Source organism: Camelina sativa, chromosome 8 (genome assembly GCF_000633955.1).
Source record: "Camelina sativa cultivar DH55 chromosome 8, Cs, whole genome shotgun sequence".
NCBI classification, from domain to species: domain Eukaryota; kingdom Viridiplantae; phylum Streptophyta; class Magnoliopsida; order Brassicales; family Brassicaceae; genus Camelina; species Camelina sativa.
In genome coordinates, this window is record NC_025692.1 from 17,968,002 (window position 1) to 17,985,023 (window position 17,022).

Below are 17,022 nucleotides of genomic sequence, written 5' to 3' on the forward strand. Positions count from 1 at the left end.
AAAAAAAAAAAAAAAAAAAAAAAATTATTGTCAGAAGTGGGGTTTGAACCCACGCCCTCTTACGAGGACCAGAACTTGAGTCTGGCGCCTTAGACCACTCGGCCATCCTGACATCTATGACTCAATTGCGTACTGCATATATCTACCCAATCAATATATCTAATTAACATAGCTAAGACGTGTACTCTCTTTTGGCCTCTCGAGTAATCGAAGCATACAAGATATTAAGATAACAAGACATACATATTGATACACTAAAGTCGACCAAGATAAATATATATAGACCAAGAGAACAACTGCAAATTTTGTCCTCCTTCCCACAACACCAAAATAACCACAAAATCAAAATAAAGAAGCAAAGATCTTAAAGTAAAATGCGGAATGAGAGCTAACACATAAACTATTTAGATTTACCAATTCACAACACAAACCCACATTTAAAAAAACCAGAGTATTGTGAGCATTACACTCAAAACCCAAAAAAAAAAACTAATCTTTCTTCTTGTTCTTCAAAGGTCCCCTTGGGATTTTGCTCAAAACCTTTGCGTCAAACACAGCGTATTGCTTCTTCAATTCAGCCATCGCTTTCTCACCGTATGGGTCTATTTTGTCTTCATACTTGTCGTAGATAAGAGGAACAGTGAAGAGCAGAACCAAAGCTGAATCAGATCAAGAACCATACATCAGAACTTGTTTTGTTATTAAGATTTTTAAGGAAAAAGCAATACTTTCAGAAGTCGTAAGTGTTACCTATGTACGCCAATGTCAAGAAACTACAGCAGCCGCCCAAGATGGATAGAACCCACAATCCAAAAATTGCCTGATTCGATCAAACAGTACAGTTATTGTCAAAAGCTTAAAAGTTGAGACATTACTAAGAACGGATTAAGTCCTGGAGAGTCTAAACTTACAGAGAGGAACTTCTTGATATCCCTTCCAGATGCAATCTCATGAAGAGAAGAGAAACCACGGTTGATTTCGATTCTGAGACCCGAAGCAAGCTGAAGAAGAGGTTCTTCAGGGATATGAACTTCAGGAATCTTTGGTGGTGACCTGAAATTGGTACCAAATAAGGGTCAAACTCAACTAAGCTTTAATCTATGATGGCATTTCCATAAGATTTAAAAGATCACAAAGAAACTTACTTATGAATAAACATGGTGGCATTAGACCATAGAAACAACACAGCAAGAGCAACGATCATAACATGACACAATAGAGTAAGAAGATGATACTCCATCAATTCAAAGAGCACCCAAGCTACTGTAGCACCACCAATTACACCACCTGACATCTTCTTGTTCTTCCACATAAATATATCCGCCGCTGCGCAAAATTAGGGTTCTTCTATAAATCAGAGAATCTCAGAAGTATCATTAATTAAAAAGCAAACACATCTAATACACAGATTCAAACTATAAAACATCATTAAATTAACCAAACCCCTAAAACGATAAAATCAACAAGATCAATTTCAAATTCGTATCAAACAAAATTGAGATCGGAGTAAGGAAAAAAAAAACGTACGTTTTCCACCGCCGAGAACCTTATGAACAGGTCTCTCCCTACCAAACAAACGATAAACCTTCGATTTCAAAGACCTCGGAGACGAAGAAGACGATGGTTTCTTCTCGTTCTCGTCATCTGATGAAGACGAATCACCTTTGTGATGGATCTTCTCCGATAACTTCTCCATCAACGATTCTCTCTCTACAACCTCCACCGCTGGTGAAGATTCTGCATGCTTATGTTCATCCGCCATTGATTCCGATCGCAGCTTTCCGTTTCTTCTTCTAGGGCTTTCTGGAGAAGAAGGATCTCGAAGGAAGCCTTAAAAAATAGAAGGAGAAGATTTAGAATCGATCTGAACCGTTGAATAGATTGTTTTGATCTGAACCGTTGATTTCAAATCTCAGCGACGCTTGGGGGAATCGATGTTAAAGACATGGGGGAGACGTATATAAATATAATAATAAACCGTGTCTTTCTCAAAGGACGGAGATTTTAACGCCGTTGATCTATAGCCACGTCTGTTTAACGGCGCCGTCATTAATGTGGTGTCGAGGTGTCACGCGGCTGGACTATGAGAAGGTCGAACCAGTGGGGTTGTGACATGAGGTGCACTTTCGGTATTGTATAAAAAAGACAATGATAATTAAAAGTTATTATATCTTGATGACGATAAATTGGAAAAAAAATATTATAATTAAGGAAATTGGAACCGTCTTAAATTTTTTGATTAACAAAGTTAAAAAGACGTGTTTAAGAAAAAGAATGTTCTAGAAAGTGAAGAAGCATTTAATTAATTTATTTTGACAGCGTTAGGTCGAGTTGTATTATGGGCCCAAAATGAGCTGAAGATAATTATGAAGCCCAGTTGTAATTTTCTTATTCAAGAAAGCAATTCAAACCCCTGTAAAGAATTTTCGATTTGAAGACCGGCTTTGTATATAATAAGAAGGTTTATTTGCAAATAGGTGAATGGTGACAATTTGCACGGGAAAAGGGTTATTTCGTATCTGTATTGTTTTAAAAGTGTCAATTTTTACCTTTATAAATATTTAGTGTTAATTTTCTACTTCAATTAAAATTTAAATTTTATATCCAATCTATATATACATTTTTGAAGTACATTTTGTGTTCTACCCTTTTATTTGTACTTATTTATTATTTACAAAGTTAATCCCTAAATTTTTTCCAAGAATAATATTACTTCAGATTTTGTTTACTACAAATTTTACATTCTATTCAAACTAAAAAAAAATTACAGCAAAATCATTATGAAAACAGAAACTATAATATATTTAATTACATCTTCTACTGTGTTTTGAAGATACTCTATCTCTAAATCTTTTGCAAACAAAGAAAACAACAATTTGATTCCTATTTTGTTTTCCAAAATCTGTGAAGTTTGATTGTTAACGTAAGAAAAACTTCGATTTACATTTATTTAAATATTATAATTAATATATATAAACTTAATAAAATTTTAAAAAATCTTACGAATATGTAAAATTAAAAAAAGTTTTAAATAATATATAATATGGTTATATATTAGATGGGTTATAAAGAGGACATGTTGGAATTAATAAAATATTATTAAATTTGTGCTAACACGGGTTAAATCTTCATTTTACTATTTATTAACACTATTAATATTAGAATATCTGACATATAAAATTAAGTCGAATTAACTAAGATTGTGTAAAATAATTAAATCATTAAGAAAAATGTTAACTTAATCATAGCGTATAAATGACTTATTATGTATTTTAGATCCCGTATTTTTTTGTTATAATAATTAAAAATCAAAATAGAATCTCAAATACTAAACAAAACAAACTAAATATAACAAACAAATGGTCATGAAGTATATCGTGATTAAAAAATTAATATAAATATTTAACCGCACAAACGACCGTGAAATTTAGTTATTCTTCTGTTTGCAAAACATCCAATATTTAACAAACAAATACAATATAAAATATAAATAATAATAAAAATTATATGCACGCGGTGTACCGCGGATTAAAATCTAGTTAATTAATATAAATGGTGCCTATTTCAAGATGGATGCTGACTCACATGACACATGTGAGAGTGAAGTGGCATCATCGTGTTGACTCAGATGACACATGTGAGAGAGTGCGGTGTCATCATTTATAAAAAAACGACATCGTTTTGATTCTGCGACTTAAACAAAACAAAAAAACTCTAACAACCAAGATTCGTATCACGTGTAGTAACTTTATATTTAAAAGTATATTTATATTTTTAAGATATTAAGTACATAATATATTTTAAAATACCAAACTTGGTTATATTGAAATTATTACTAAAAACATAGATAAACTAAAGTGTGAGAGCGGTGACAAACTAAAGACTTTCCTCTTTTATATTTCTTGATTATCTATCTATTTATTTTATTTATGGGAAGATTTACGACACATGATTTTCTTCTAATAGTACAATGAATTAATGCTTTTTTTTGTGGAAAAACAGGGAGACAAGGTGAGACGTCAGTAAAGTAAGATGTTCCTTCGCTATTCTGTTTGATATGACTGTATGGTGGGGGTGGAAATGGAGATGTGAAAAAGTTTTGGCGAAATTGACAAATGCAGGGAAAGAGTTAAGTTTGTTAAGGATATGGCCAAGGAAGTGCATCATGCAAACTTGGATTGCCGTGGAGCGTCAAATGCAACGGTTCGAGTGGAGAGGCAGATTGCATGGGCCCCACCTATGGAGAGCTGGTTCAAGCTTAATATTGATGGTACCTCTCATGGAAATCCTGGTTGTGCTACGGCTAGGGTGTTATTCGGGATGGTATAGGATGTGGATTCAGGGTTTTACGCTGAACATAGGACATTGTACGGCTCCCTTGGCAGAGAGTTAAGGTTCCCCGACACCTATTCCAGCAAAACCTGGTAAAAAAACTGACCTCTTCTATCCGGACAAACAATACGACTCCATAACCCTGACATCGCCGGACAATCTCTAAGGATGTGGACAATCTATAAAAATATTTCCAGAATTTCCATACATATAAAAAATATGTAATTTATATAAGAATTATATAAGAATATTGAGAATTGCAAACATATAATGTCATTAGGGTTAAAGTTCAAGGGTTTAAAGTTGTCATTTGTGAGGGAATTGCTATGATTTGGGATATTTGCAATGGATTTGCGACAAATTTAGGGTTTAGGTTTTGAAATTGTCATTAGTGCCCTAACTTTGATTATAAATTTTGGATTCCTCTTTTTAATCATTAATAGTAATGTAATTAGTCTTTAGGGTTTAGGTTCAAGGGTTTAAAGTTGTCATTTGCGAGAGAATTGCTATGATATTAGATATTTGTGATGGTATTGCGACTAATTTGCTATGCCACTAACAAATCCATCGCAAATTTGTCGCAAACCTTGAATATCTAATTTATAGAAACCATCAAAATAATTTTAAAAAGTTAGTCAAATAAACTTTCAAGTATATTATAAGGTCCTATAGGCTCATCATACTCTTTTCTATCATCAAACTTTCCAAAATTGTCCAATTTAGCATCTTCCTCTAATCATTAACTATTTTCTACACTATATCATATATATGTTCATTATATTGGGACAAATATTTGACAAATATACACAAAGTGTCCAATTCTCCAACAATTTGTGTTGCACTGCCTTATCTTTGATTATAAGTCTTGGATTCATCTTTTTATCATTAATAATAATGTAATTAGTCTTTAGAGTTTAGGGTTAAGGGTTTAGGATTAAGGGTTTAGGGTTTGAAGTTGTCATTTGCGAGGGAATTGCTATGATTATGTTAATTTGCGATAGATTTGCGACTAATTTGCTATATATCTAGCAAATCAGTCGCAAATATGTCGCAAACTCTGTATATTTAATTTATAAAAACCATCAAAATAATTTTAAAAGTTAGTAAAATTAACTTTCAAGTAAAATTAATTTTCAAGTATATTATAAGATCCATTGTCTCATCATACTCTTTTCTATCATTAATAGTAATGTATTAGTAATGTATTTCATAATAATTTACCTTATGAACACATTAAAATATATTTCAGAATAATTATATTAAGTTTTATAATATTTATAAAAAATAATTTCCTAATTTTGCAATGGATTTGTTATGGCTATCACAATTCACTCGCAGCTCCATAGCAATTTTGCTATGGATTTTGTTTTCGCAATTGCGTCGCAATATTGCGATTAATTTGCGAGGAAGTTGACTTTCCCTGCCAATTTGTCGTAAATGCCTCGCAAATGAGCAGCGGGTTTGCGACGACTGGCTTCCTCGCAATTTTGCGAGGAATTTGCTAGAGATTTTTTTTTTCTCGTAATGTCCTCGCAAATCCAATGCAAATTTGCGAGAGCTATATTCCGTTGCAACTTGTCTTCGCAAAACGCGTGTTTTCTTGTAGTGCCCCCCCCCCCTTTTACATACCTGACAGACCCCCGAATCACACAAATCCATTTGTTGTCTTTACGAATTAGTCATGATAACCTTATGCACAACCAGCCAAAAGAAAACTCTCACTCTTTCAGGAATCTTGAATTAATGCTTTTAATCATAAGTGATTTGTGTTACAAAATATAAAAGATGATTTTTATTAATTTATTATTCTTTGTGTATTTATATGCAAATGTTCATTTAAAACAAGAACATCTACCCAACTATCTTTTTCCTTCATCTTTCAAGATTTTTTTTCCCAATAAAACAAGAAAATAAAATGTGTATGACAGCAATCGTTGAACGCCTTGGGAATTCCCTCTGAAAAACTTGAAGTTATAGCAGTAAACGATAAATTATCCCGAATAAGATTTCTTCATATAGCGATGATTTCCCTATGTGGCTTCGCAGTAGTATGGGGCAGCATGATCGCATACAAAAAAAGACACAAACTTTGTCCTTTCTCTATTTAAATATTTGGGGGTATTTGGCATATATAGTTACGTTTGTAAGTTGTTTGATTGCTTTGTTTCTCCAAACTCACCAAATTCGACATTCAATGTTCACAAAATCATCCCCATTATTGTCTTGATAACTGTTAGCCTCACCATGTTTCTCGTTGGCTTCTTGTCAAATAGATTGGATGTTTGTGTTTTTACATTATCTGTCATCTTCGCTTTCATCTTGATTGCCGCCGCGGAAGGTTTTGGCATTTTTTTTAATCTAGTCTTAGCCGCGCTTGGAGTTCTTTCAGGAATATCCGGTTTAAACATATAGGTTGGAGCAAGTGCTCTTGTGATCATCCTTCATTTATTTGTAGTGTGTTCTGTAAGTATTTGTAACGGCAAAATATCAACTATGGAAGAAAGATCATGCGAGGAATTTGGAAATCGATTTTTAAGCTATATGAAAAAAAGAAAATGAGAATAATATTTTATATAGGTTACTTAGTATGGAATTTAATAGGTTAGGCCAAGCCGCAAGAAGACTTTGTTGCTCTATTCTAATTTTCCTAAGTATTGTATTTATTTGGTTGTTATTAAGAACAATAATATCTTAGTTATATGGATTTTAATAGAACTTACCATGGATTCTATTATATGTAAATTGAGTAGTACTTGATTCTCAAGTTATCAACTAATTTGACAAACATATTCTTTTTTCATATATGAATTTATTAGATACTAATGCTTCCTAGCTATACCTATCCGAGTGTCATTGTTCTCATATACATTTTACTTCTTCTTTACAACCTACAAATTCTAAGTCTTTACCACCTCCAAATTCTAAATCTTCATGACCTACAAATATAATTCTAAATCTTTATACCACCTCGAAAATCTAAGTCTTCATCACCTATTCCTACTACCAGTGGCGGATCTAGTAAATAATTTTATGGGTGACAACAATTCTAAACTATAAAAACTAAATAATATTTAAAAACCATGTCTTATAAACATACTATACATAATACCAACTCTTTACCATATCATATTTCTTATTCTATCTCTTACGATATATTTACTCATATTTCCAATCCTAGATTTGTTCTATAGTGTGGAAACATAACCAAACACAGTTCATCAAGTCATGACATCTGAGAAATGGACTAAGGCTGCTAATAAAGAGCTTCGTGTTCTTAAGTCTTTGAGTCTGATGGTTTAGTGATGGAAATACACTCATATTGTGGGAGTTCGAAATTGTATATCAAGGGCTATCCAGTACCGTGTTTAGGTTCATATAGGCTTAGGACGAATAAAAAAAATTTAGTTTTTATTATTAAAAAGATGATTATTAAAAAGGTTAAAAATGATATATATATATATATGGTTACTCATGCAATACGTAGATGATATGTATTTTTTAATTGTTTATATATTTATATTATTTTATAACTATGATAAAATGATCTATATATACAAATTATCTGATTGTTTGATACATTGAGTATAGTTTACATTAAATTCTATATAAATATAAATTATAGGTGTGGCTGTTTATATATAGCAGCAAATTAGTCATTTTTGGTTCTTTGAAATGTTGAATAGATATTAACAAAAAAATAAGCAAAAACATATGTAAAATCTGAACAAAACATAAGTAAAATATTTGTATGTATGTGTTTTTATAACACATAAATTAGACTCTCAGATATCATACCATCTATTTTTATAGTCATACTAGCATTTTGTTAGTTCATTAAAATAATCTTTTCATATAAAATTTTAATACAAGTTCTCAAATTTAAATGTGTTTTCATTTTACTTTCAAACATCTAAGAGATTATATAATACTCTATTAATACAAATAAAAATATGAAATAAGAAGATTAATAACAAAACAAAAAAAATTTCCACAAAAAACAAACAAAATATCATGGGACATTTTAGATAAAAAGCGTAAACACAATTTCAAACTAAATACATAACCTAACTAAAAAGATATATGGTCTTACAATTTTTTACTATTTTGCGGCCTTCTTTTCTCTAACAGCAGCCTTCTTGCTGTTAGCATCAAAACCTTCACATAAAAGCTTCTTCAATGTAACTGCCAAGGATTGAATTGCAATAGCCCATATAGGTACCTTCGAAGATACTAATACCATCATGGCCACAGAAGCAATCCCATTCACCATTCACCATTCACCATTCACCAGACCAAAGTCATTTTTTTATGTAGACAAGGTTTAGAAAAGCAACAAGATGGAAATACGCTAAAATGACACATGTCACCAACATCCAAAACAAGAAGAGATCAGATTCTTTCTTGTTGGGAATCTTATCTTTCAATAGAGTAATAGACCACAGGATGATAGTTTCTACAAAGGACTGAAGCAATCAAGCAACGCAAATAAACTTCCCACCCCAGTTTGCTTTGCCATTGACAAAAGGAGGGAGTACAAACATAAGTACAATATCCAGGACGAAGATAACAAAAATGACTAGCAGTACTTTAGAATGGAACTGCTCATGGAGGTAGAGATATGTAATCATAGAGGCTGATACAGCAGAAACGACTATAGTCAGTATAGCTAGGAACTCCATAGCCCAGTAGGTAGATACGGGTAGTACCAAAGAAATATAGTCTTCATGATTAAGGTGCAAGGAACTTCAAAGGAAAAGGAAAGAAAGCGAGATGGGAGATGAAGATAAAAACAGAACAGAGAGAATTAGGAGATGAATGAATGAATGAATGCTACTACCTTCTTAAATGTGTTTTATATAGGGCTAAATCAACCAACAACATTAAAAAGTAAAACAAAGAATTAAAAAAAAAGTTGTGATTTTGAAAAGAAATGAGGTTAAAGTACTTTTTAAAGGTTAAGCTCTTTATTAGCAGCCTTAGTCAGCATTCTAGTCCATTTCTAGTCAGCATTCAGCAATGCATTTTGTTAAGCTCTTTAACCTCTAGTCCATTTCTAGAATATGTTTGGTTGATATAGAGCTTAACCTCTAGTCAGCAATGCATTTTGTTAAAGTACTTTTTAAAATTTCTTACTTGATATAGGGCATGAAAATATGTTTACATGCATCAGACTTATTGTTTAAGACTAATCAATGTTTTGAGTAAGTTGATTAACATTGTTAACTCGCAGATGATCCAATTTTGCTATAACAATCAGGCTCTAGAACATTCTACTTTGAATACATAAAAGCAGATATAAGCAATAGCTTCACAAACCTTGTAACTTACCGTGGTTTTCTTTCTTTCCTATGTAAGTTAGTTGGTTGCATCATGCTCTCGCTAGAAGGGAGTATCAAAAACCTTGTACCTAAATTTAATGGAGTGTTTGTTGACAAAAAAAAAAAAAAAAAAAAAAAAAAAAAAAGCAATATCTTCACAAAAGCCTTGCTTGTTGGACTTTAACAATCATGGATCAGTGGTTATGTCAACTTCATCTTTGAAGGAGACTGCGTAAATTTAATAAACACTCTAAATGGTGTTCAAAGGAATAGGTCTCTAGCAAACTTCATTCATGATAGACAGTATTGGATATCAAAGTTAGATTCAATTTCTTTTCAATTTGCAAAGAGAGAATGTAATAGGGCAGCTCATAACTTAGCAAAATTTGGTTGTTTGAACAATGTTTTCTATTCTGATTCTGGTGCTGTACCCGATTGGCTAAGCCATTCCATCTGTATTGACTCTTCTTAAAAGGAAATAAAGTTCTTATCGTGGAAAAAAAAAAGCAATAGCTTCACACGTTCTCTCAGATATATATATGTCTAAAGACTATAATAATTTGATTATTAAGCTTTATCTCTTTTGCATTGCAATATAAATCTCCACACACAAGAAATATAAAGAGGGGTAAAGTTATGAACTTAGGATATCGATACTACATACTAACCTCTCTATTTGGTATCTTTATAAAATTATACTTATCTGGTACTTACTAATCAGAAATAGTAAAGTTAAGAGTAGGGGATTGATAAAAATAATTATCATCGTTTTACATAAAATTTTGTTAATGTACACATGTTCCGATCAATCTACTATATCAATCATACGGCCTATGGCACCACTAGAACATGTTAAGTTAAATACATTACAGCAAGTATCGTTTTTGCATTACAATATAATAAATCACACATGAGAAAGAGAAAGAAAAAGAGACGGTGTAGTTAGAAGAAGACTGATACAACTAATGAAGTACTAGGGCATCTCTAAGAGCATGGCCATTCCACATCCTCAAATGAATGTCTCTAACTTTTAATAATATTAAAAATAATATAAATCTAAGCTTAGAACTTCACATCCTTGTTTTTATTTTTTGTCCTCCCATTAGTCATCTTTGGGTGTCAAATGGTTTAAAAAAATCAGAGAACTTGTTTTACAAGCAACAATCAAACAAAATAAAACCATTTTCCATCTAACTCTCAAACATCCTCTCATTGCACAACAATCACAAACCAAAACCAGTTTCAACAATTCAAACCATTGTATAATTTCAGACATTGACCATAGTTCCTCCACATCAACGATATAAATAAAGCCCAGGCTCAATAGTCCTATGGATATCCCATTCAATATGCCAAACCCCATCACAGCTCGTGGATCAAAAGGCTTGTGCTCGAACATCTTCATCCATAATGCCACATGAAGGGAACAAAATGTGACCAAAAGATGCCAACTTGTCAAAGTAGTCGCTGTTCATACAAAATAACAAGAGTAAGTACAGAAGCTCAATTGCATAAGCTGAAATATAAGCAGCTACGGAAAAAATGGGGGTAGAGCAGTGTCTTGATCAGTATAATACTACATCATAACTGTCGGTGTATCTTAGGATAAAACAATAAGTCCCACAGAAAAGAAGAGCTAAAGAGTAAACAAAAGGACCTCATAAAGTAAGAAGACATTTACACAAATATCACTATCAAAGTCACAGTAGCATCTAAATTCGAAAATGTTTGTATTACATACCAAGAAAATGAAACTTTCCTAAACACATACAAAATCATGAAGGAAATTTCAGGATATGGATCGTAAGGAGCCAAAGAGGTGATAGTATGAAGTAAAATGAGCTATATAATCTATTAAAGTTCAGCTCATTCCTCAGATTTCATAAGATAAAACAGGCTCGCAAAACACGAATGGATCCAAAGGAAACAATTTCGGAAGCAACATGGATATAGATAATCAAAAAGGAGCATGTGAAATGAAATATGCAAAGAAGAATACCTGAGACGAGAGATTGGTTTATAAGAAGAGAGAAACAAGACTTACAACGTAACCAAAACAAGAGGCAAATCAAGACTGTTTTAACTAAGCTTTATACAATGTAAAAACAAAACCGATAAACCATTAAGCGTTTCTATCCAAGCAAACATTAGAACCCAATGAATTTGTGAAGATAAAACAAAATAAAAAAAAAAGCAAAGACAACTACAACCAAAAAGCAAAATTTAACAAACTAGAAAGGAACAAAGTCACTAACCTTGCCCGCTTAGGAGAAGAACTCATAAACATCTCTCTCAGTAGCTTTAGGAGGAAATAGGGATTTGTGCAAACTTCAAACAGGTTAAAAGGGAATGGCTTTGACTCACATCACCAGACTACTTAAACTACCAAAGACAAGGATACCAAACTATTAAAACTACCAAAGACAATGTCATTTATATGAATCATCGTTGTTATTAGCCCTATCAAATGTCCACTATAACTTGCAAACAAAAGGGAAATCATTCAATCATATACCAAACTCAAAACAGGCCATATAAATTCTTCTCACTAATGAACAAATTAACCACCAGAAGATATGCAAAGAACAATTCTTTTTAGGTTTCATCAGAATCTAATCTAAATCCATGTTCAGATTAGCAATGATTATTTACTGTTCTAATGCAACTCCATAATCATCTTAAGACACTAGAGATCAACAAAACCATATCAATTCTAAATCCGAGGAACAAGAAGAACTAGATCCAAATAATAGAGAAAGGAGCTTGGCGGCCAGAAACTAGGGTACCTTGAAGAGAAAAGAGGAAGCAGGAGCACCACCATGAGGACGAAGGAGAGACAGATCCAAAACTGAAAGGAAGCCAAAAGAGAGAGACGAAGAAGAAGAGGAACCACAAAGTCTGTTTCCTCGACTGTTTAATCCAAGACAAAAGAAGAAGAAACGAGAGACGAAGAAGAATGTCGATCGGATTGTTCTCGTCGATTTTGATTATAGGAAATCTAGGAATTGATTTATCAATTCACGAAGCAGAGTGTGATACTTGTTTATATGTCGAGAGAGAGAGAGAGATGAGCCAATGAGGAGAAGGGAAAGAAAAAAACAAAAACAAAACGGAACCAATAAATTAGTGACAGGTGTCTCTGAGGATCTAAAATAATCGGGGCAGAGACACAGATCTCCGAAAAATTAGGATTAAAATTTTATTTTCTTTTTGTTATTTTATTAGAAAAATAAAAGACATCCCACCGGTATAAAATGCTCTAAAACCATCTCCCATAGTTTTCTCTATATTTTTCCTCTATAATAGAGATCTCTATAACATGAGTGAGTTTTACTCCAATCCATCTCTATTCTCACCTTTAAAATAGAGATTGTTATTTTTTTTTCTATTTATAGAGGAACACTTTGTAGGAAAAAATAGATTTCCTCTATAAATAGAAAAAAAATAGGAATCTCTATTTTAGATGTGAGAATAGAGGTGGGTTGGAGTAAAACTCACCCCTATTATAGAGGATCTCTATTATAGAGGAAAAAATAGAGGACTATTAGAGATGCTCTAACCCTACTCAAATCTCTATTTTCACCTCTATTTTTTTACACTAACTCATACTCTATTTTAGAGTTACTCTATTTTTTAGAGAAAAAAATAGAGATATACATTAGAGATGTTTCTTGCATATACTTCTCTGTCTTTCCTTTATACCGATTGTCCCTAAAGTTTACGTGTCAGCCTCAGCATCATCATCAATGTTAGTCACAAAAAATTTGAGTGTAAATAAAAAAGCTATGATTTTTTTATAAGTGGAACTTGTAAAACAATACATGTTATTTCATATCCTATTATGCATTGCATTGCATGCCTTTAATATATAGATCAACTAACTCTGTTTACTGGAATTTTTAACAAAGAAAATGTGATATGTGAGGCTAATAGTATGATCAAAAGTGCAAAATCCATCAAGCAAAATAAAGGAACTAGACTCGCTTGGGAGAGAGATTGAGGAAGCCTATTTCAAGCACAGATCTATACGAGTTCATTGGCTTCAAGTGAGTGATCAAAAGTCAAAACACTGCTTAATTACTTCTCATAAAAGTCAACAGAATGTCTTGAATACTAATAGAGCTTATAACAGGAACAGCTCAGGTGGTTCAGAGAAGTTACCTCTGCAGCAGAGTTGAAACGGATTACGGCCTTTCACTAAAAATCTTCTTCTTCTTTTCATTTTTACTCATTGTAACTTTTTTTTTTCACAATACAAAAAGATGAACCAAACTAATTCATAATTAAGTAAATAGGATCAGCAAAAAAAAAGACAACAACAACAAATAAATAATCTGATTAAATCATCTGCAACTTGTGCGAACTTTTTCTTTTTCTATTTGTCTTTTTTTATCACAAGCTTTAACTGTGATTTTTTAACATTTTTGACAATCCTACTCTAAGATGAAATGGTTAAAATGTGTGATACATACACCAAAGGAAAAGANGTTTTGACTGTTAAGCTCATTTTATCTTTTTTTTTGCATTACAATAAAATAAATCACACATGAGAAAGAAAAGAGACGGTGAAGTTAGAAGAAGATTGATACAAGTAACCTCTATTTGGTATTTCTTGCATATACTTCTCTGTCTTTCCTTTATACTGATTGTCCCTATAGTTTACCTGTCAGCATCATCATCACTGTTAGTCACAAAATTTTTGAGTATAAATAAAAAAATTATGATTTTTTAATAAGTGGAACTTGTAAAACAATACATGTTATTTCATATCCTATTATGCATTGCATTGCATGCCTTTAATATATATCAAATAACTCTGTTTACTGGAATTTTTAACAAAGAAAATGTGATATGACATTGGTTGATTTTTTAAAAAAAGTATGTGAGGCTAACAGTATGATCAAAAGTGCAAAATCCATCAAGCAAAAGAAAGGAACTAGACTCGCTTAGGGAGAGAGATTGAGGAAGCCTATTTCAAGCAGAGATCTATACGAGTTCATTGGCTTCAAGTGAGTGATCAAAAGTCAAAACACTGCTTAATTACTTCTCATAAAAGTCACCAGAATGTCTTGAACAGCTCAGGTGGTTCAGAGAAGTTACCTCTGCAGCAGAGTTGAAACGGATTACGCCCTTTCACTCAATCTTCTTCTTCTTTTCATTCTTACTCATTGTAATTTTTTTTTCACAATACAAAAAGATGAACCAAACGAATTCATAATTAAGTAAATAGGATCAGCAAAAAAAAAAGACAACAACAACAACAAAAAATAAATAATCTCATTCGTAAATCATCTGCAACTTGTGCGAACTTTTTCTTTTTCTATTTGTCTTTTTTTTTCACAAGCTTTAACCGTGATTTTTTAACATTTTTGACCATCCTACTCTAAGATAAAATGGTTAAAATGTGTGATACATACACCAAAGGAAAAGAAAAAAACAACAAGGATATGAGAAAAGAACATTGCATGAACAATTTACATATATTCTTCCTTGATTCGATTTCATCCAAAAACAATAAACGTGAGGGACTATTGTTTTTTCCTTTAGAACTGTTCTTTGTGGAACTCGAACCTGGAGCAACCCGTCTGGTTAAATTCATGGCAGAGTGTTGCAAGTTCCTTTCCCAAGCTCGGTACTCCACAATAGAACACTCCTGTATTTTTCATCTTTTTCAAATTAAACTCCTTAAGACAAAAGGCAAAAACGGACAAGGTTTCAAATGATTATTTTGTATTACCTATTCTTGCGTTCCTATGTTTGGTGCTAATCTTTGATAAAACCTTCTTCCATTTCGGCCTCCCAAAATGCGTCCGTACCTAAAAAAAATCAAAAGATCAGAAAAAAATCGAGTGTTGTTGTAAATGATAAATGTAATCGTTAAAGCTAANTTAAGTAAATAGGATCAGCAAAAAAAAAGACAACAACAACAAATAAATAATCTGATTAAATCATCTGCAACTTGTGCGAACTTTTTCTTTTTCTATTTGTCTTTTTTTATCACAAGCTTTAACTGTGATTTTTTAACATTTTTGACAATCCTACTCTAAGATGAAATGGTTAAAATGTGTGATACATACACCAAAGGAAAAGAAAAAAAAAACAACAAGGATATGAGAAAAGAACATTGCATGAACAATTTACATATATTCCTTGATTCGATTTCATCCAAAAACAATAAACGTGAGGGACTATATATTCTTTTTTTCCTTTAGAACTGTTCTTTGTGGAACTCGAACCTGGAGCAACCCGTCTGGTTAAATTCATGGCAGAGTGTTGCAAGTTCCTTCCCCAAGCTCGGTACTCCACAATAGAACACTCCTATATTTTTTTTATCTTTTTCAAATTAAACTCCTTAAGACAAAAGGCAAAAAACGGACAAGGTTTCAAATGATTATTTTGTATTACCTATTCTTGCGTTCCTATGTTTGGTGCTAATCTTTGATAAAACCTTCTTCCATTTCGGCCTCCCAAAATGCGTCCGTACCTAAAAAAAATCAAAAGATCAGAAAAAAATCGAGTGTTGTTGTAAATGATAAATGTAATCGTTAAAGCTAAATTATTAATTGCCTTGGTTCCAGAAAATATGTCTACGCCATTTTTAGCATGGTTTAGCGTTTGGATCATGGTGAGAAGAGTTGATCGAGTATCTCCTTCTTCGTACACACTAGTCAAGTAGTTGTGCATCTCAATAACACCCTTTTTATTTGTTTACAAGGACAAATATGTTAGTAATTAACTTGAAAAATGTATCTAACATAATTTCTAACATGGAAAGGTGTATGTTACCTTTATATCCAAATCAGCAACTTCGTTCATGATTTCTTTAAACCAATCGAACGAACCTTGTTCTCGTGTTACCCAGTAAAAGTAAGCGTTCTTGGTCATCAATGTCCTCGTTTGATTTTGTGGACTTCTAAACCGAGCTTCCGAGTTTAAGCAACTAGAACTGTGATCCGACGAGATGTTGCTGTTACTACGACTACCTGACATACTGATCACATCTTGTTCATTTTGCTTAATAATGTTGTTGAGTAGATCTCTCAAAATGCTAATGAAAGGTGTTGCGCCGATTCCAAGGCCAACGAGTAATACCACATCATACTTCCAATGGTCTTGCGCTGGAGCACCATAAGGTCCATCTATCAACAGCTCTGGCAAACTAAAATTTCAAGAGAGAATAATCAAAATTTCACATTTTGAAAAATGTAATTATATATGAAAAAAAATTCAAAGACATTATAAATGTACCTTATATGGTTTGGTCCGTCTGCTCTGAGAAGTCCGCTTTTTCCAGGTTCAGGAGCTTGACATACCACTGAGAATGCCTTCTTAATCCCTTCTGTCCAATCACCGAGCTGACGAATGTGGATGC

General features: G+C 32.5%; 2 protein-coding genes, 2 long non-coding RNA genes and 1 other non-coding gene across 6 annotated transcripts; all 5 read right to left on the reverse strand.

Moving 5' to 3' along the window:
* Positions 29-112, reverse strand: TRNAL-CAA. The gene has a single exon. It is a non-coding gene; the product is annotated as a tRNA-Leu (tRNA).
* LOC104707419 (reticulon-like protein B2) lies at positions 261-1,947 on the reverse strand. Its single transcript, XM_010423765.1, has 5 exons — positions 1,528-1,947; positions 1,146-1,326; positions 912-1,053; positions 751-820; positions 261-659 (listed from the first exon to the last, which is right to left on the reverse strand). The coding sequence occupies exons 1-5, from the start codon at positions 1,760-1,762 to the stop codon at positions 490-492; spliced, it is 798 nt and encodes a 265-aa protein (XP_010422067.1). The 5' UTR covers positions 1,763-1,947; the 3' UTR covers positions 261-489.
* Positions 10,708-12,713, reverse strand: LOC104707420. 2 transcript variants are annotated; one of them, XR_754647.2, is made up of 3 exons: positions 12,437-12,713; positions 11,906-12,032; positions 10,708-11,117 (listed from the first exon to the last, which is right to left on the reverse strand). It is a non-coding gene; the product is annotated as an uncharacterized LOC104707420 (long non-coding RNA). The 2 variants fall into 2 exon arrangements; XR_754648.2 differs by lacking the exon at positions 11,906-12,032 and having other exon boundaries at positions 12,437-12,702.
* Positions 14,950-15,468, reverse strand: LOC104707421. The gene is made up of 2 exons (XR_754649.1): positions 15,388-15,468; positions 14,950-15,303 (listed from the first exon to the last, which is right to left on the reverse strand). It is a non-coding gene; the product is annotated as an uncharacterized LOC104707421 (long non-coding RNA).
* LOC109125956 (probable respiratory burst oxidase homolog protein I) lies at positions 15,586-17,014 on the reverse strand (the record flags this gene model as incomplete). The annotated part of the gene is made up of 5 exons (XM_019228772.1): positions 15,586-15,968; positions 16,056-16,134; positions 16,218-16,346; positions 16,437-16,809; positions 16,899-17,014. Coding segments are annotated over 5 exons (807 nt in total), but the record flags the coding sequence as incomplete, so codon positions are not given.

Bases quoted from the DNA above. Each gene is read 5' to 3' on its own strand.
- LOC104707419 (XM_010423765.1), bottom strand. From the start codon at position 1,762: ATGGCGGATGAACATAAGCATGCAGAATCTTCACCAGCGGTGGAGGTT. The intron at 1,327-1,527 runs GTACGTTTTTTT...AATTTTGCGCAG, and splicing joins GGTTCTCGGCGGTGGAAAAC to CGGCGGATATATTTATGTGG. The intron at 660-750 runs GTAACACTTACG...GATCTGATTCAG, and splicing joins CTTGACATTGGCGTACATAG to CTTTGGTTCTGCTCTTCACT.